At 49.7% G+C, this 17,695-nt stretch overlaps 5 protein-coding genes across 5 annotated transcripts; 1 reads left to right on the plus strand and 4 right to left on the minus strand.

The window, feature by feature from the left end:
* Nucleotides 1–619: 619 nt before the first annotated feature.
* C8Q69DRAFT_443846 (eukaryotic mitochondrial regulator protein-domain-containing protein) lies at nucleotides 620–2,087 on the minus strand (the record flags this gene model as incomplete). The annotated part of the gene is made up of 2 exons (XM_028628954.1): nucleotides 620–1,309; nucleotides 1,521–2,087. 2 exons carry the CDS (start codon nucleotides 2,085–2,087, stop codon nucleotides 620–622), a joined length of 1,257 nt encoding a protein of 418 aa, XP_028485753.1.
* A 1,518-nt stretch (nucleotides 2,088–3,605) lies between these two features.
* C8Q69DRAFT_232182 (RNA binding protein) lies at nucleotides 3,606–5,871 on the minus strand. Its single transcript, XM_028626412.1, has one exon. The coding sequence runs from the start codon at nucleotides 5,561–5,563 to the stop codon at nucleotides 3,758–3,760; it is 1,806 nt and encodes a 601-aa protein (XP_028485754.1). The 5' UTR covers nucleotides 5,564–5,871; the 3' UTR covers nucleotides 3,606–3,757.
* A 6,296-nt stretch (nucleotides 5,872–12,167) lies between these two features.
* On the minus strand, nucleotides 12,168–13,438 carry C8Q69DRAFT_232319 (37S ribosomal protein S16). The gene is made up of 4 exons (XM_028626415.1): nucleotides 13,247–13,438; nucleotides 12,868–13,129; nucleotides 12,530–12,725; nucleotides 12,168–12,369 (listed from the first exon to the last, which is right to left on the minus strand). Exons 2-4 carry the CDS (start codon nucleotides 12,942–12,944, stop codon nucleotides 12,322–12,324), a joined length of 321 nt encoding a protein of 106 aa, XP_028485755.1. The 5' UTR covers nucleotides 12,945–13,129; nucleotides 13,247–13,438; the 3' UTR covers nucleotides 12,168–12,321.
* C8Q69DRAFT_232164 (YjeF N-terminal domain-containing protein) lies at nucleotides 13,211–14,510 on the plus strand. Its single transcript, XM_028626410.1, has 6 exons — nucleotides 13,211–13,237; nucleotides 13,325–13,432; nucleotides 13,486–13,594; nucleotides 13,683–13,748; nucleotides 13,822–13,916; nucleotides 13,985–14,510. Exons 2-6 carry the CDS (start codon nucleotides 13,349–13,351, stop codon nucleotides 14,414–14,416), a joined length of 786 nt encoding a protein of 261 aa, XP_028485756.1. The 5' UTR covers nucleotides 13,211–13,237; nucleotides 13,325–13,348; the 3' UTR covers nucleotides 14,417–14,510.
* C8Q69DRAFT_232305 (polyubiquitin binding protein) lies at nucleotides 14,510–17,307 on the minus strand. Its single transcript, XM_028626414.1, has 3 exons — nucleotides 17,055–17,307; nucleotides 16,520–16,973; nucleotides 14,510–16,465 (listed from the first exon to the last, which is right to left on the minus strand). The coding sequence occupies exons 1-3, from the start codon at nucleotides 17,100–17,102 to the stop codon at nucleotides 14,604–14,606; spliced, it is 2,364 nt and encodes a 787-aa protein (XP_028485757.1). The 5' UTR covers nucleotides 17,103–17,307; the 3' UTR covers nucleotides 14,510–14,603.
* Nucleotides 17,308–17,695: the final 388 nt, after the last annotated feature.

Here is a 17,695-nt window from a genome sequence, read left to right on the forward strand (position 1 = left end):
TCTCTATAGTTCGCAATTGACCGGCGACCCGAGCAAAACAACGCATTGCACTCTTAATCGTTTATCAGTCGATCTTTAGTTGGCCTATCCAACAGTTTACCTAGTTAGAGTCGGTGACTGACCACTCAGTATCTGTGGTTTCACCTGGTATCATCCAAGTTAACCAAGTATGAATTACGATATAAAGGTCACATACGATGTCCACTCGTGTCTCGGATATACCCTGCCAATATAAAAGTGACAGTATTCTGCCCCGATCATTGGATGTAGCGAGATTCTACGGCGTCCACGAGTTGATAGTCCTCTGCGGACGGTTTTGAGAACTCCAGTCTTTACAGCAAATTTGGTAGAGATCAGGACTTTTAATATTCAGGTTCATGCACTTGACGTTCGTTAATATTGAATTATTGATTGTTCAAGACCTTTCATGGCTCATGCTGGAGGACTCCCGGATACAAACACAGTATAGCTAGCCCTAACAACCAAGACAGGAGGTATATGTACAGTTCATCTAGAGTTACACGAGGAAAACGAAGTCTAAATCCGATATCGGTATCCTCAAATCGTCAAAAAAAGATTTGACCGCATGAAATTCGTGGTATACATGCTGAAAAGCAGTTTAGACCTCCACTTTCGTGGGAATCTTGACCATACCCTTCTTTCGGTCATAGGATGGCACACCATATCTGCGACCGGGTGCAGCAGAGCCGCGTCCATCCACACCGGTGGTCTCGCGGCTGACAACAACATCCTTGAAACGGAACTCAAACCGCGATGAGTCTGGTTCCACATGTGTGATTCGTTTCTCGCGGCGCTCTTGCGCTAGCTGCTTGCGCTCCTGTTCTGCGGCCTCTTCCTCCTTGAGGCGCTGCTCGTAGCGCTTCATCCGCTCTCTGTGCTCAGAAGGATTGGCCCGACGGTCACGCTCGAATGAGATCAGGTGTGGGTGCGGGATGCGCACATCAGCAGGTTGCAGGACTTCAATCTCATCTGCGCCCTTGCCGACACGTTCGACCTCTTCAGGATGACGGGTAAGCTGGCTGGTGATATCAGCTGGGTCAGCGTTTCTGAGCTCTGCTTCTCGACTATGCTCAAGGGCAGGAGCGCCAGAGAATACACGACCAGCATCAATACGGGTGAACTGTCTTGATTCAGAGACGGGATAGAATATTTGTGGGTCGGTAAGTCGGTGGACAGGCAGGTCGTTGATAGATTCATGAGGAACCTGAGGTTGGCCCTTCTCAGCTAGTGGCGTGGTAGGGACCATCTCTCGTACGGCACGCGCGTAAGGCAGAGCCAGAGGTTTTCCCTAGACAATATTGTCAGTCTCAGAGTATGGCAGATCTGAACGTATTGAGTTTGGAGAATAGATAATGCAAGTTTCAGAGAGTTGTAATTCTAGGTAAACATCCTCCAGCTGGGAATGCAGGAGTCTTAAAGACTAATCGATTTTGGTTTTGCTCATCATTGCAGAAGGGCAGAGGACTGTGTTGATATTGTGAAGAGGATTGGATACATACCTCTCGCTTCCATCTCTTCTCCAACTCGACTAGTCGTACTACAGCACCGACTCTCCTCATATCAACACCCAGCTCCACACTAACGGCACGCACGCTCCTCTTCTGCACCACGACCCGCTGGTAAATCTCGTTACGGAGTTCTTCACTCAGTATAGGCTCGCTAACGAACGAGGGGTTCAAGGGGAAAGGTCGCGGAGCTCGTGATCGCTCTTCAGGAGCGCTTGCTCCGGACGCCGCACCCTCCGCCGAGGCACTGCCATCGGCCGACTGCTCGCTAGGCTTCTCCTGGGACTTGGCCTTGCGGTCTTTGATATCCGTGAGGTAGTTTGTAGTTCCGGGGATGTGATGCTTCAGAGCAGCTCCCTCGGTGTTCAACCACTCAAACATTTGGTTGCGGAGGCGGGTTTGAGAAGAGAGTGTGGATGAGAAGGGGCGGCATGTTGAGGGAGTTGAGGTATATGTGGGTACTGAGAGGAGAGAGGAGGAGGATGAGGGACATGTCGACTGTGAAGAAAGGTAGGGTAGTAGCGAGTTCGAGACTCGCAAGCTGGATATCCGGGGAGGCATGGTGGCAGATATGTAGTGTCAGTGATTGAGTGATGACACAAATGGAATAAACACTGCAATTGACACTCCCCCTGCCTTATGAGGAGGGTGGAATGAGGATGTTCTGTTATATGCTCCTCTCGAAGAGGATGTTGTGAGTAGAGAGAATCGGACAACCGCGCGGAAAGTTTTTCTGCAGGGGTGGTGGTCCGTGCGGACACACACGTGACTTACTATGTGGCCCACTCTGGCTCAACCAGTACCTAGGTAGGTAGTAATTCAGTGTTATTCATATTTTTATACCAAATGACAAGTGCATATTCAAGAAATAGGTTTGGAAATAGAGCTTCAAATCTGAGTGACTCCAGTCCAACTGCTGAGACAGACGGCTACTATCTATAGAGGATCCCTACTGCACACATGCTTCTACAAGAGTTGTACCAACTGCTCTGCTAACATTCTTTTTTCTTTTTTGTTCTTGAGCCCGACGTATCATCAAGATCAAGTAATGTGAGATGAGCTAAGCTAGCAGAATAAGCAAATGTCTGACAAAGGAGAAAAAGTAGAAAGCAAAAGGTAAGCTACTAGCAGACAAAACGCCCCTCAGAGAGAGGCCGAGCGACGAAGTGGAAATACAAGTGGGGAAGGCTCCATGCTGGAGAACCTGCTCCACCAGAAGAGCAGCAGTGCCGCAATGAAAGAGATGTATCATGTAAAATAGCGCGCCTCTTTTCCCATGTCCTATCCCGATTCCTTTAAAGGGTAAACCGCTGAAGCGACAGAAGATTGCACATAGAGTCAAACAACAAATCAAAAGCGATCCGATCCGAGATGATAAACAATGCAAACATAGGATTAGAAGCCAGAATGCAAAATGCTGCAAGATCCATAGGCCAACAACAGCCAGACGCCCTTTCCCAGGTCCGAGGACTCATCAAGGCCTCGGATATGTGTATTCGTATATGCGTGTAGTGTGAACGCCTTCACAATGTTTCTCAGGATAGATATCTCATCCTGTATATTGCATGCATCATACCGTATCGAAGGGAGAATAGAGAACGAGGTGCTGCCTGATGGAGGTCACAGCAGAATACAAAGAAAACACATCAGGGTAAAACGAGAACCGCACAATAGCAACCCCCCCCAATGACTCGCTCTTCTTCCTACACACCTGCGACACTTTCATCCAGGAAAACACTCAGACGCCGTAAAATGGACGCTTGCAAAGGGGGAATCATTCTTTTCCAGCATGATCAAACGAACAAGGCCAAGAGAAACGAACAGGAAGAAATGTTCAAGAAAAGAGAAAAGGGAAACGGCATGGTGCTAACTGAAATGACAATCTTCCTTTTCTCACAAGAATCTGAGAGAACGAAATGCAGGTGAGAAGACCGAGATATTGCTGCTGACCGACCAACTCGAAAGTTTGGAGGCCATATGGTGCGTAAGCTGCGAGTGTCTCTAGGCAACGCCATTATGGAAGAGAAAATATATAGCGCCGGATTTGCCGCAGTGCGAAGAGGAAAGATTCGAATAAGAGGAAATTATCTTTGATCAACATCTCTTGGGACTCGTGGAGACTCCCAAATTGCTGCTTGGGCTCGCTAAAGCCAGGCAACCCCAGTACGCCGCTTATGACCCAGTCGTCATCAAACATGCCGGACATTATGGAATATGCAATTTGCCGTAATCTATCGGCCCATCATGTAATCAGGGTAAAGGTTGTTGAAGCTTCCTAAAGGATGTCCCGCGGAAGCGCCAGTAATCCCTCCCGCTAGAGTTGAAGCTGACATAGGATTCATGCCATTGGTTCTGATGCCAAGTCCAGTGTTCGGACCGAACGAAGCATTCGGCACCAGCGAGTGCGGATTTCCAGGAGGGATAGGAACATTCCTCACGCCGACTGGAACACCAAGACCGGGAGGCGCAGAAAGCCCTGGAGGCGGCCCAGTCGCAGTCGAAAACATCGGATTTGGCACACCAGCCAGGCCGTTGGCACTGTGATTACCACCGGGCGGGGTGAGAGGGGTTGATGAATTCATACTACCGGGCTGACCGTTGCGGACTCCAAGAGGGTTCTTCGAGAAACTGAGACGAATGCCGGTCTTGACACTGTTGGAAAGCTTGTAACCGTAGAGCTCGTTGAGCGCTTTGCTCGCCATGGCGATTTCATCAAACTCCACAAAGCACATCGGTCCATTCTGCTTGTTTCGGAAACAAAGACGCTTATAACCCCGCTGCTTCGAAAAGAGAGACTTAAGCTCTTCCTCGGATGTATCGGCGGGTAAGTTGCCGACGTAGAGCGTATTGCAAGGTGGGTTGAGGTCGTTGGGATTGGCAGCTGGCAGGCTGTGGCGCGGGGTATGTTGGTTCGGATAATGGAAGCCATGATTTCCTGGTACATTATTAGGGGCCAATGTCGATGAGGGCGTCTGAACACCCATGCGCGCCGAACCCGGTCCGTAGCTCTGGATGGGAGAAGTCATATTGGACGTCGTCAGAGACAAATTGGCAAAGCGGTTAGTCGGAATCTGAGGGTTGGTGGACCTTCTAGGCATCGAAACAGAGCCGGCATGTCCGTTCTGAGCATAGCCAACGGGGTCTTTGAGCAATTCTCCCGTTTCCTCGTCCAAATCTTGGTCGATCACAGACTTGCCACTGACACGAGGAAGATCACTGATTCCATTTCCGATAGGAGACTGCGGGGAGAAAAGGCTGTGCAGTCGGGAGTTCGTATCTGGAGTGGGGAGTGGATCGCCATTGGTCTGAGATAGACCGTTCGTGGTGTTGAGACGCTCCAGACTCTGGAATGTGCCGTTAAAACGAGAAGACTGACGGCCTAGTGGACCTCCGGATGGCATACCACCGGACATGCCGCGCGCAGGGGTGTGGTCGACAGTATTGCGTCTGCCAGTTAGTGCGATCGTAGAAGGTCCCGGATACATCTCCACGATCATGTTGGCTTCGTTCTTCGAGTTTGGCTTTCCATCCAGTAGCGCCCTTGCTTCTTCTGCTGCTCCTAACGTGTTGAAACGGGCAATAGCACTCAAAAATCCGTTGTCTTCAGGGAGATCTGAAGCGACAAAATCCGCATCAATGAAATCTTTGGCGAACAAGAGCATGCTTCGCAGAGCCTCGCGGCTTGTGTTTCGCGGGAGCTTGCGCATCAGGATAGCGCCGCTATGGCCCATCCTGCCAAAGCCGTTCATGCCTTGCGCAGTTCGATCGGAGTCGGCTAGACGCATGGCGGTTGAAACACTGTCGAGGGAACTGGCGGCACCGATCGGGAACGGGTATCCAAGGGATGTTTGTGCTTGCGACACAGTGGGATTATAGACGTCGCTGGTCGACATCGCATTGTGAGCCGTCGAGGACGCCTGAGAGAAGGGGACAGACTGGCTAGGAGGCGAAGAGCCAGAGGATAAGGAAGCAGTGCGTTGTGCCGTGGTATAGGACCCGGGGCTCGTGCGGTTAGACTGGTTCGAACTCCCACCCATGCCTCGCAGGTTACTCAGCGTAGAGCTCGTCACCGGATCTAATACTGCCAGTCACAGTCTCTGGGAGACCTGACAAGCTGCACAGGCAGACGGTCAGGAATGCGCGCGAAACGATCTGGAAGCCGTTGATATGGGGAACTAAGAGGCCGCGGCCGCCGAGTAGTGCTGAGATCGCGAAAAACAGGATGCAGATCCAAAGGAAGAGAGTAAGTGACGCCTGACAAAAGTCGCGAGGTTATAATGCGACAGAGAAAGCCAAGGTTCGTATGCGAGTCGAATGGATCCGTATCACACCAGTCTCATCTAGATATCCCCGTCGTTTCCGTATCACCGTACGACGCGACAGCGAGGTTTTTGGCAGCCGGAGAAGCCAAGAAATAGGGCGACGCGCAAAGCCCAACGGATCGCGTAATGATGGCAGGCAGATGGAGGGCGGTGGTTGTTCGCAGGAGAGCGCGGACGGGACTAGAGGTCGATGAGGTATTAGGTGGGATGCGGAAGATCGAGGCAGAAGCGGGCGTGGGAAGTGTCTGTCGGAAGCCTGGGTTTGGGGGCGTGCGGGAGGTTTGGGTGTTCGACGGCGAGAGGATCTGACTGGAGAAGACGACGGAGAGAATGTTTGGGACGGCCAGTCGAGGCCGGAACGGTCTGAGAGGGCCGACTGGGATATGCTGGGTCGGAGGGGGGGGGATGCGAGCTTCGAGTCAAGCCGACGGAGGATCGAGTCAAGGGCGAAAGCGAAACGGGAGAGAGACCCAGGCCCTGGAAGGAACGCACGCCGCCAGCCCAAGGGACAGGAAAAGCGCGACCCAAGCGACAAGGCACGACGAGCTCTCGACGGGGATTCGCGCTGGTCGATCCCAGGAGAAGAAGATGCACTGGACGAGAGACTAATGTAGCCTGCGCTAGCCGTCGACGAGCCGCCAGTCAGTCCAGAAGGCTTCCGGATCCGAACGTGGAGTGCGTGCCCCGTGGGAAGAGGTGGATGCCAGTAAGTGCGCCGCGCGGTCACGGTGGGCGACGGTGCGGGTGGATGCCGCGGCTTGAGGAGACAAGGGGAGATAAGTTAACAGACAGCAGTCTAGGATGAAGAACTGCGCGTGGAGTAGATAGTAGTAGTAGATAAATCGAGGGTTTATAGTCTTCTCAGACGACGATGATGGTGATGATGGTGATGGTGATGATGAGGAGAGTAGGACGATGGCCGTGGAATAATAGACGTTGGGACCAAGTGTTGCGGTGGGGAGAAAGTTAGGAGCGAGCTCGCTAGGGTCCTTGCAGTAGTAGTAGTAGTAGCATAGAGAAGTTAGAAGACAAGCAGTGGACTCGAGGTTAACGGCGTATCTAACTAACTAGACACGGACCTCAGAAGCACAAGCGGGTCCTGCCGGGAAGCTGATGATAGCACGGAGATGGGAAATGATAAATGTGGTGGAATGGAGTCCATAATAATACTACTAACTCAATAGTAATAATGGACGACGATCGTGGCTGGTTCCTGAGCGAGCGATGCAGGAGAAACACGACCGTCCCAAACGCGGCTTGGTTCGAGCGCCGTCCGAACTACGAGACTCTTAAGTTTCCAGACGCCACGCACCGGGCCTTGTGCTCGTGTGAACAATGAACAAGAGCGACTCGAGCGCACCCTGGAATGCCTGAGGATGGGAATATAACAATGCGTTCTGTGGAACGCCCGCTGGACCAGGATGGAACGGCCCAGAGGACAGCCCTCTCTATCTATCCGCTGAAGTTAGACAATAATACAACAATGGAAGCATCCAAGACACTCACATCAAACGCTCTCTCTCTTTCCTAGTACGGTCCTACTTGCAGAGCAGCCAGTTCGTCTCTTTTCTTGTCCATACGCTGCAGTTCGGGAATCTAACCCGGGTTATGAGTTATGCAGGAAGTAGTAGAAATGCCACTGGCGATGATGGTGGGCACGAAGGTTGGTTAGCAGCGGTGGCCGTCCGGCGGTACAGCTGCTGCGTTAGGTGACCCTGAAGGTGTCGTGCCTGCTTGCTTGTGCCACTGACAACGGAACCTGCGCTCAGAATCCTACCTGTTGCTGCAAAATGACACTTCCACAAGAGGACTGAAGTATGAAGGGTGTGGAGGGGTAATTCTTGTAGAGCCGCCGTGTGGGAGAGCCGTTATCTGACAGCCCGATCGAACTGAATCCGGAACGGAGATGCTTCAATAAGTTTAGGAGACTGCAACAGACTCTTTCAAATGGTCCTGAAGGATATCAAAAGGGTAGCGAGATCTCAAGACAACGGCGTGATGGTGGGAAAGGGGAACAATTCGACATGCTAATGGAATGTCGACTCGACTCACTCCAAGGATCTCCTTCGTGATGGGAAAGGAAGACATTGTCATAAATAATACCAAGTACAAGTACAGTATCTAGATGAATAGTGATGGAAACAATATACGGACTAGGCGCCAAAACACGCGCTGCGCTGAAACTGTGGTGACCTCCCCTCCTCTCTTCCACGGTCGACTATCATCAGCCAGGCAACGACCTCATCTCGTGCTTTAGGAGCGGAGTTACGAACTGCGATTGATAGAGACCGCTTCCCGATAGGATCGGAGCATTGAAGAAACCGTCATCGATATCGATGTCCTTCGCCCCGAACTGCCATTTGAACCGCGGATAATACATAACGAGCAAGCGTCCGTCCTCTGACTTCTGAGGCGGACAGGCCGCTATCGTTGAGGCGCCGCCCAGGTTAAGTTTCATGTTTGTACCATGGCCCCCTGCTCAAGCAATGAGGAACGATTTGGTTGTGAAGGAAAATGGCGCAACGCCTGTAGTATACTTAGGCGTTCATGTATAATGTATATAGACATCGAAACCATGACTTTGTTGCCTTGGCGCTGTCTAGTCCACATTGTCGTGCCGTAGTAGACGTACATTCCGTGGCGTACGTCAATCCCAGTAGGAGACCATAGACAAGGACGACTAGAATAATCGCCAGATACCTCTTACTTCTATCCATCCTTGCTTGTGCCGTGTCAACTCAACATATAGCGATACATCCCATAGTATCAGCGAAGAGGAAACGCGTCTAGAGGGCGTAGATAGCATTGTTCGACCAGGAGATCCATATTCAACGAACCGCCAAGCCACACAAATTGCTGCATACATGGATATCCGCCTACCGATACGAGCTTCACGATGGTTTGGATGACGTCCCTGTGGCTCATACTCGTTGTCTGCCCTACTCCGTAGAGCTCGCCGCGAAAACAGCTGCAGGAGAGTTTCTTGTGAACAGAGAAGTGTTTTGCTGTAGGGAGAACTGGCTCCAGTGTCAGACGACCTCTCATAGCATTCCAACACCGCTTGGGATTATCAGTAGCCAATAGCATCAACCCAGTACAGATAGGTCCTTTAGGGCCAGCGACTCACGCCGCTTGATGCAATCATCCTTGATCGTGTCTCCTATTGCCACATGTTTAGATTGTGACTGCAAATGTTCTGGATTTACTCAATAGTGAACGACAGTCGATCATTGGTTAGGATCGGTCTTGAAATCCAAAAACTCCATCTTGATGGAAATAATCCGTGACACAGCGCTGAGTCGCTGGTGCCAGAAGCGGTCGTAACGACGTATGTACTGTCTGTACCCCACCCTCTTTAACACCAGCATTGTTCACCTGTGGTCTATTGAACTGGATATCGGTCAAGAACCTGACTGGCTACTGTAATGCTCATTCACCTTGAAGTTATCCAAAGCATATTGTCGTACTCGGATCGAACCCTTACAGCGGAACAGAGCTTCGGTATCCACTCAGGAATCCTATCAGAAGGGGTGTTCCGTGATGGGAGCGAAAGAAGGACAAAAGCCGGATCTATGGGAAACTTTCCTAGTGGACGAAAGTGCTCTTATGGCGCAGCTTTCTGCAAGCCACAATCGATCACGGACCACATACATCGTGGGATTCTCATGGCTGGTCCTTGCTAGACATCTTTTCAGTATGAAGGATCCCTGCAAGCCCTGCGTCAAAGGCTGTACTCTCTCTCTCTCTCTGATGGATGTGTTAGACTCACCTTGCCGTGTCGTAAGGGCCCATCTTTGTCTTTCGTCAGTAACTACCACGGCCCCTGGATAGGATATCGAACCTGCTCTGAAGATCAAGTTTCCTACAAGGCTCTCGGTTGATAGCCTGCCCTTCGCTCCCAAGATATTTCCACTGCGCGTTCCCTTTGTCCTTTTGCGCTTTCCACTTCAAGTCATCGCATGCTGGACAGACAATACCCGGGAGCTTTTACCGCTTATGCGATCGTCACCACGGCCGTGGCTTGTTTTGCAGGATATACGATCCACGCCCAATTACCAGGGGATCCCGCTGGAGCCAGTAGTGAGGATGGATGTCCTCTAGTCTTGCCCAATAGCAACCAACATCTTCAGACCAACAGTGGTGCCCGAGTCGGGAAAAGGTGTGGATAATACTGCACTTAAGCATCCGCCAACAGACTGGGCCACTTGATTGGTAACTAGAATGGGAGCCTTTCCAATTGTTAGTAGGAGATTAAGGCATATTGTCTCCAGGGATTCCACTTTCCTCCTCAAGTCACCGGACTTCGTCATTGTTGAGACAAAAGATCATTTTTACCGTGCAAACCTCATCCGACTATCGCTATCCGGAGTCGAGATACGCAATTAAAATGTAGCACTACCGTCCCTATTCCATTGTTGGCAGAAATTGTCTACATGATTCGATCATCGAAAATGCGAGCGAGCGCCGTTTTGGATCTCAAGAGGATTTGGTGAACCCGACGTAGCACGTCTATACTTATCGCCCCGCACCTTCGCGAATGTTTTGGGTTCTCAGGGCAACAAGAAGATAGCACACAGTATCTCTTTGATGCCCACGGTCCACAACAATATCACGAAATCAATAACTAATCAGACTTATTACTTACTCCTTGCAATAAACAGGACATTCCTCAGGGTAGAGTATGACAGCGGAAAGTCCTGTCGAGAATTCCGTGGCCAGTGACATACGAGTAATCGCCGAGTGGGGGGACCAACACGATCGCGCCCCATAACGATCTGCCGCTATTCTGCTGGCGTCACGGCCCTATCTAAATTAACTGATTCTCAAGAAGATATCATATCTGCGCAACTCATCTACCGTGGAATCTGAGACGGTTCAATTTGTGCCCGTTTCACATACAATTACGGGTTGTTGCCAATTTCGTAGCCGGCCTGACATAGCACGATGCGAACATCTACAGTAAGTACCAGTATGGTCTGCTCTTCCGCTCATAAGCAAAGGAATTGTGCCAATCCCTCTCTTGGTTACACCGAGCTTCCAACTCGCATAGTACGTTAGTTGATCTATCCAATAGAAGGAAAGGTCTTATATGCTTGATTTTCCTTCCCAGGACGCATGATCTTACTATAGCGAATCATTGAATATTCCCAGCAGCCATCGTAAGCATTACGCGTGTCTCTGAACCGTGAACGCTTCTCGTCTAATATCCCATATTGCATCGAACCTTCTAGAGATTCTTTTTCTTGTTCTAATAAGCCTGGGGTACTAGTCACGCGCTTGAAGGCAGGAAATATCACAATTGGACCGGTCAGTTAAGTAGTCCCTAAGAGTAGTAGCATCAAATCTCCAGTGTTCCCCACGAAGAGGGCCTTTTCCATAGTTCCAGATCCGCTTCCTCAAAGTTAGAGCAGCGTAAAGTCCATGACTTGAGGAGGCCAATTATAATGAGAATTTACTGTAACGCCTTTCTCATACTTAATAGAAATTTCAATGAATTTAAAGACTGTTAGTCAGTAAACATATACCTATCGATCACGCAGTCTTATTTCTGGAAGGATAACGACCCATCGAACTTCAAACATCAAATTTCACAGATCTGGTCTAGATCATTTCGTGTCATTCTCATTCTCAATCTTAAGATGCACGTAAGGAACCGGGCACTTCGCAATACGGAAACGGGAGACCATCTTTCCCGCATCTTAAATGCATTCCATGGGGGTGTTTTTGGATTTCGAGCAGAGAGAATTCTTGCTACTACTGTAGCTTTTGCAGTCTTTGCGTCGCGTAGACCAATATGCCCCGTTTCGGAGCTAATATACCTAACATGCTCAGGTCCACGGGTTAGCTAAGCTCGCTGGGGTCTAGTATTATTGACCAACTTAGTAGTCTACAGTTCTCTTCATTTGTCATTCTCTAATCCTCAAATTAGCTCACTATATATACTAGGAGATTGGCCCGGTCGATGAGGCTTGTCTGGTCAAAGATGGATAGATGTATGCTAGTGCTTTTTTGCTGCTCACTGGTGCGCGGCACAACCAAGGAGAAAGGGTATCCGGCAGCCGATATCAATACGACTTTCATTCGTCGATGAACCCGTTGCGGTTTTTCTGCGACTGGTGACTTATATATTCGTTTTAGATGCAGTGAAGATATCAAAAGGAACATATTTTCAATATAATATACAGGAACCCAATAAGGCAGGGTAATCTTTCATCCGAGAGCTATCGGGAATAACTAGCTCTTGATAACGCCGTTAAAATAATGCCAGGAGAGGCTGTCATGATCAAAGACTTGGAAGAAGTTCAACAGGACGATCTTCATCCTGTTTCCGGATTTGCCGGTGTGTATAGCCCGAAGCAAAGCGGCTCTCAAACTTTGCACTTAGGCGGTCGCATTCATTTGCAAGAACACGTATGAAACGCTCATAACCCAATCGATAGTGTGTCAATCCTTCGCAGATATCATCCATCCATCTAGTTCTTCTGTGCCTTTTGCTCAAGTCTCGGTTCGACGAGTCCGATCTATATCGATCAGGCTTGTTAGTGAAGGATCTAGAGTGAAAGAACTTGTGTGTATTGGTAAAATCAAATGAATAGGGAAAGACTAAAGGACCAGATCTTCATTTGGTCCCCGTCTTTAACCATTCAGGCTGATCGGAGTAGAAAGACATTGTCAACATACCATGCTCAATAACCGCCAGACAGGCTCACTAGGCTGTGCACCAACACCGAGCCAGTACTTCGCTCTTGACCTATCGAGAGCAATTTCTTTGTACGCCTTGGCCGTTCTGGCTTCCTCGTCCGTCAAGTTGGTCGGGCGCTGAGGGATAGGGTTATAGGTTCCGATGACTTCGAGAGGCTTCGAGTCGCGAGCAGATCTGCACCAGGATCATGAGTTAACACCCAGGAAACGAAAAAAAAATCTGTTTGATACTGGCACTTGACAACAAACGGCACAAAAGCAGCCTTGGTCACTTCTGCGCGCTGCTTTCGGAGACCCGATGGAGAAGAAATACGTACCGTGCCTGCGCGACCACAATGTTGTAAAAAGGCGAATGCTTGTTGCCGAAGCGGGAGAGACGAAGCTTGACCACCATCTTGATAAGCTCTAGGCAGTTCGACGGGAATATGTTGGATGATATTGATGGGCGACTCTCAAAGCACTTTTTCCCATAGCCCCGATTCAACTCCGCGGAAGCTGCAGAACTCCGGCGTCTCGGGAAATCAGTTGTTCCGACAGAACGTTGGCGCTCGGATCAGGAGAGGGGATCCGGCGGGCGGTCTGATACTCACGTAGAGTAAGCTTATGATGCAATAAATAGGTGGGCAAGAAGCTCTGGATCAATTGTTGTAAATTGCATGATCTGGGACTATTCTCATCTCTTCAACTGTAACTTACCAAACACAATCTATTCCCATAAAACCTGAAAACCTAAAAAGGTCGAATTCCATCTGATTCCACGTACGGAGTACTTAGTAGCGCCAACAATCGTAGCGCTACATGCTCCGTTCAACATTCGCAGGAAGAAATCCGTTGTTCAGATTCTGTAGACAATACAGTAGAACAGCCAGAATGTCGCTCAAGGTATGGAATTGATACCGCTAGATCTCGAGATATCAAACTAAACCTTTGAGCAGGCCATCTCTGCGCAGGATGCTGCATCCTTGGATAAGGACCTCATGGAAATCGGAGGTTGGTCGCTTGACCAACTAATGGAACTTGCAGGACTTTCAGTCTCACAAGCCGGTAAGCTCTATAGCCCTATAATAGCATCTATTCTTCGATGTGTGAAAGAGGACTTCCGAGAAGCTGACCTGGTCAATTTCACACTTAGTCTATCGCATGCACCCACCGAGCTCTGGGAAGAATATCCTTGTTGTTTGCGGTCCTGGCAACAATGGTAATGATATGGAAAGCTATAAACTGAAGTCTTGTGAGATGAGCAGAAAGCTGACATGTATCTCATCTGATAGGAGGTGATGGCTTAGTTGCAGCTCGCCATCTTTCCCAGTATGGATACAACCCATCCGTCTACTACCCCAAGCAAGGAAAGAATGAGCTCTACGAGGTTAGTTATTTATATGGTCATAGCATATGCGAGCAGCCATAGCAATCATGATCTGACCTTTATTGCAGCGCCTCAAAATTCAACTTAAGAACCTCGACGTTCCCTTTGTGCCTGACTTCACCGACGCTCTGAAGTCCACCCACTTCATCGTGGACGCCATATTTGGCTTTTCGTTCGGTGGTCCTCTGCGTGATCCATTCCCCTCTATCATCTCACAGATGGAATCTGCGTCCGTGCCAATTCTCAGTGTTGACGCTCCCAGCTCCTGGGATATCTCCGGCGGTCCACCCAAGGAAGGCCCAGGATCGAAGTTTATGCCGCAGGCGCTGATCAGCCTGACAGCTCCTAAGCCCTGCGTCAAATACTACAAAGGCAGACACTTTGTTGGCGGAAGGTTCTTGACCAAGTCAATCGTCGAGAAGTATAAACTCGACTTCCCGGACTATCAGGGAATCGACCAGATCGTGGAAGTCGGCGTTGATGCAGAAGGGCGGCTTTAATATAATACGAAAGACTTATATCCTGTGTATATTAATACATGAAATGGCAAAGAACCTCTGCTCAACTACGAGCATTTATGTCCACTCCAGTGGTTCTTTTCTTTTCATTTGCTTGGCGTAAGACTCATCATTTGTTCAAAAACAGGATGTGAGGAAAGCATGTCTATGATAGCTACATTGCCTTCCTCTATTGCAAGAGGCCCTTGATCTCGCCCACAATACTCTTAATTCTGGGTTCCTTCCCAAGGCCTGCCGCAAGCACCTTATTTAGCAACCCCTGAATATCATAAATTTCCCTAGCCGCAGTCTTAACCTCCTCGCCAAGAGAATTGACCAGGGTTCCTGCAGCAACGAGGCCACGGTAGACGGCTTCAGAGTCCTTCTCGTTCGACAGGAGCTTGGTGAGCTCGTCGAGCAACACGAGCGCCCGTTCTGAGGACTCGGGTGAAGTGTGACGTCCACCAGTGGTTAGGTAAACCGAGTAGTTAATGTAAAGAGTCGTGGCGGCAATGGTTAGGTTGCGATTTGATGTGTTTCCAGGAGCGGTCGTGACAGACTGCACGATAGAAGTAATTTGATCGAACTTGCCTGCTGTCAAGCTGCGACCCTCTTCCGTCTCAAAGAGATTGGCGAACATTCGAACAGCGAGCATAACGTTATTCACGTTGAATGGAGGTTCAAAAATACCGCTCGATTGTATAGCCGATATGAGGTCTTGGCCGTTATAGTCGAGCTTTGCTGTAAGCGGCGTTGCAGCAGCGAGCAACCTGAGAAGATCAAGTCCAGGAAGTCGATTGGCAGCTGGCCAAGCTGTGGCGACCTTGAACACCAAGCCGACTCCAGTCTCCACGGTAGCCGACTCTTTTAGTCTCTCAGAAGACTCCATTTGTGCGCATAATGCCTGAACTGTCTCAACTTCGGAAGGACTCAGGGAGACCTCTTTCGAGCCAGAAGATACTAGCTGCTGGTTGACCTCTGCAAGCTTTTTTGAAATCACTTTGAGGTTAGCGGATCTAATGGAGAGGTATGATGTCTGAGGTAGCACTTTTGGCCGCTGCGCTGGTACGGAGGTTGCTTGGCTAGCAGCGGTGGCATCTCCTGGACGATAACGGTGTTCTTGGCCCCATGGATCGGCCCCTGTAGGTTGCTGTTCTGTTGTTTCACCGATGGTAGTTCCTTGAGTGTTTTCCGTGATGAATCTTGCGACTTGGTCCAGATATCCGATAGGAAGTTCGTTGTCTTGGATAAACTTGGTAGCTGCTTCATAAGGATTCTGGGATACATTATATGGCAGCTTCAGCGGAGGTTTGCCGTCCTCGATATCCACATCGAAGACATAGTCGTACTCTTGACCAAGATATTCGATTTTCCTCCCACCGCTACCGGCGGCATCCACAACAGTTCCTACAGCGATCCACTCTTGTGTAGCTGATGACCACGTGTGAGCGGTGATGCTACCATTTTCCTCTCGAATCATCTGCACCTGCCCTTCCTTTGTGCCAGACTTCTGTTTGAGGAACTCAGGACCAGGGAGCTTTTCCTTGTTGATATTTCCGACTTGCTGTTGAGGAATCGCAGACTCCTTGACGGCGTTGTCGAACTGCTGTATGAGGCTCTCGTCTCCTTGGCGCTCCTTTTCTCGACTGAATACTCTCGTGACCCGATCACTAGCACCTGTGACGATGTCGCCAGTCTCCTGACAAGCAGCCACACTCCATACTGAAATGGCAGGGTGTGTGATCGTCTGGACACATTGTGTGCCGTTCCAGATTCTGACAGTTCGATCCTCGCCTGAGCTGACCAGTTCACCGGTAGGCAGCGATGCCAAACAGTATATGAAACTTTCGTGTCCATGCAATTCACCTACTATCTGACCTTGCAAGGTGAACAGTCGGATTATGCCATCGTTGCTAGCAGACGCAAATTGGGCGCCCGTGGGGTTGGACGAAGGAACCTTGCAGAGAGCTCTTATGACCTCGGGCGAGTCCTTGATGCTCCGTAGAAGCTTTCCAGAGGTATTAAATACACGAATTATCTTGTCCGCGCATCCTAAATAGATGTAAGTAAGTTAAGCAGGGCGTAGACTGCTTCGCCGCCACGTACCGGTGATAACGGTGTCCTTATCGTAAGCTAGGACAGCCCAGACACTGCCCTGATGTCCCTCAAATACCACTTCAGCTTCCCAGTTACCAAGCCTCCATAGTCTTGCTGAAGTATCCCAGCTTCCGCTCACAATCCAACCGCCCTCCGGGCAGACATCCAAGGCACAGACATTGTGAGCATGACCAAGTAGCATAGCATCCGCATTGTCTCCAACGGCCTTTCCAGGTTGTTTGGCTTCTATTATAGTATCTTGTCCACCAGAGAAGATAAGTCCTTCCGGGAACTCGGGGGTGGGTGGATAGTACGCCAGGGAGTTCCTGAAAGCCGATCCAGAAGAGGAGATGGTATAGTCATAGGCGGGGGGCGGGGTAGACACAAGCTTCCAGATACGAACTGTTGTATCGCGGGAGGCAGACAAAACGACATTGGGGTTTGGAAATGCCACCGCGCGAACCTATATGGACAGTAATCGATCAGCATCCAACAGCCCTCAATCCCATCGCGAATAGTGTTATCGAGCAGGAGGGGCCCTTACATCATCGCTGTGGCCCTCTAGGGCCGCAGAGATCTTGAAGTCAGGCATGCATAAAACGCTGCTCCAGCTTCTTGTATGACGAGGTATATGGGCCTGTAGGATAGACCCGGAGAAACAATAGCTAATGTAAGCTCGAAATCAGAAGAGAGCTTTGTCACCAAGTGATAACGCTTGCTGTCAACATGGACTGTACAGTAATCGGCCACTAAACGGACACCGCCTTAATGATCTAATCAATCACGTGGGCGGTGAGCTCTTCTAATCGCGTCTTTTAGAATCCATGAGGACATTCCATGATACTAATAATAATGTCAACTTAAGCTCCAAGTAGTGTAGTCGCATAAGATATGCATCCTAGATCATCAAATTTGACTTCAATATAACTATATACTCCCCGGGTATGAAACGACATTACGTTCCATGTTTCAAGGCCACTGAAACAGACCCATTATTCCACCCATGGTGTATTTTCGACTCTCGATTCTACACCGTCGTTTGGCATATTCTCCCAGCGTTTTGCGAAAACCAGGACTGGAGCAAATCCGATATAGTTCATTATTACTCCGTACTCTAGCGCTCTTCACTGAATGTGGATCTCCATTGTGTGGAACGCCTGACCGCTGGAAATGGGCGGTGAGACA

This window comes from Paecilomyces variotii (assembly GCF_004022145.1).
Source record: "Paecilomyces variotii strain CBS 101075 chromosome Unknown C8Q69scaffold_4, whole genome shotgun sequence".
In the NCBI taxonomy this organism is placed as follows: Eukaryota; Fungi; Ascomycota; class Eurotiomycetes; order Eurotiales; family Thermoascaceae; genus Paecilomyces; species Paecilomyces variotii.

Coding starts and splice junctions, on each gene's coding strand:
- C8Q69DRAFT_232182 (XM_028626412.1), bottom strand. CDS start 5,563: ATGGGTGGGAGTTCGAACCAGTCTAACCGCACGAGCCCCGGGTCCTAT.
- C8Q69DRAFT_232319 (XM_028626415.1), bottom strand. CDS start 12,944: ATGGTGGTCAAGCTTCGTCTCTCCCGCTTCGGCAACAAGCATTCGCCT. Junction 12,726..12,867: donor ATTGTGGTCGCGCAGGCACG/GTACGTATTTCT, acceptor ATCCTGGTGCAG/ATCTGCTCGCGACTCGAAGC. Junction 12,370..12,529: donor TCTGGCGGTTATTGAGCATG/GTATGTTGACAA, acceptor TGATCGATATAG/ATCGGACTCGTCGAACCGAG.
- C8Q69DRAFT_232164 (XM_028626410.1), top strand. CDS start 13,349: ATGCTCCGTTCAACATTCGCAGGAAGAAATCCGTTGTTCAGATTCTGT. Junction 13,433..13,485: donor CAGCCAGAATGTCGCTCAAG/GTATGGAATTGA, acceptor ACCTTTGAGCAG/GCCATCTCTGCGCAGGATGC. Junction 13,595..13,682: donor ACTTTCAGTCTCACAAGCCG/GTAAGCTCTATA, acceptor TTTCACACTTAG/TCTATCGCATGCACCCACCG.
- C8Q69DRAFT_232305 (XM_028626414.1), bottom strand. CDS start 17,102: ATGCCTGACTTCAAGATCTCTGCGGCCCTAGAGGGCCACAGCGATGAT. Junction 16,974..17,054: donor TAGAGGGCCACAGCGATGAT/GTAAGGGCCCCT, acceptor CTGTCCATATAG/GTTCGCGCGGTGGCATTTCC. Junction 16,466..16,519: donor TAAGGACACCGTTATCACCG/GTACGTGGCGGC, acceptor ACATCTATTTAG/GATGCGCGGACAAGATAATT.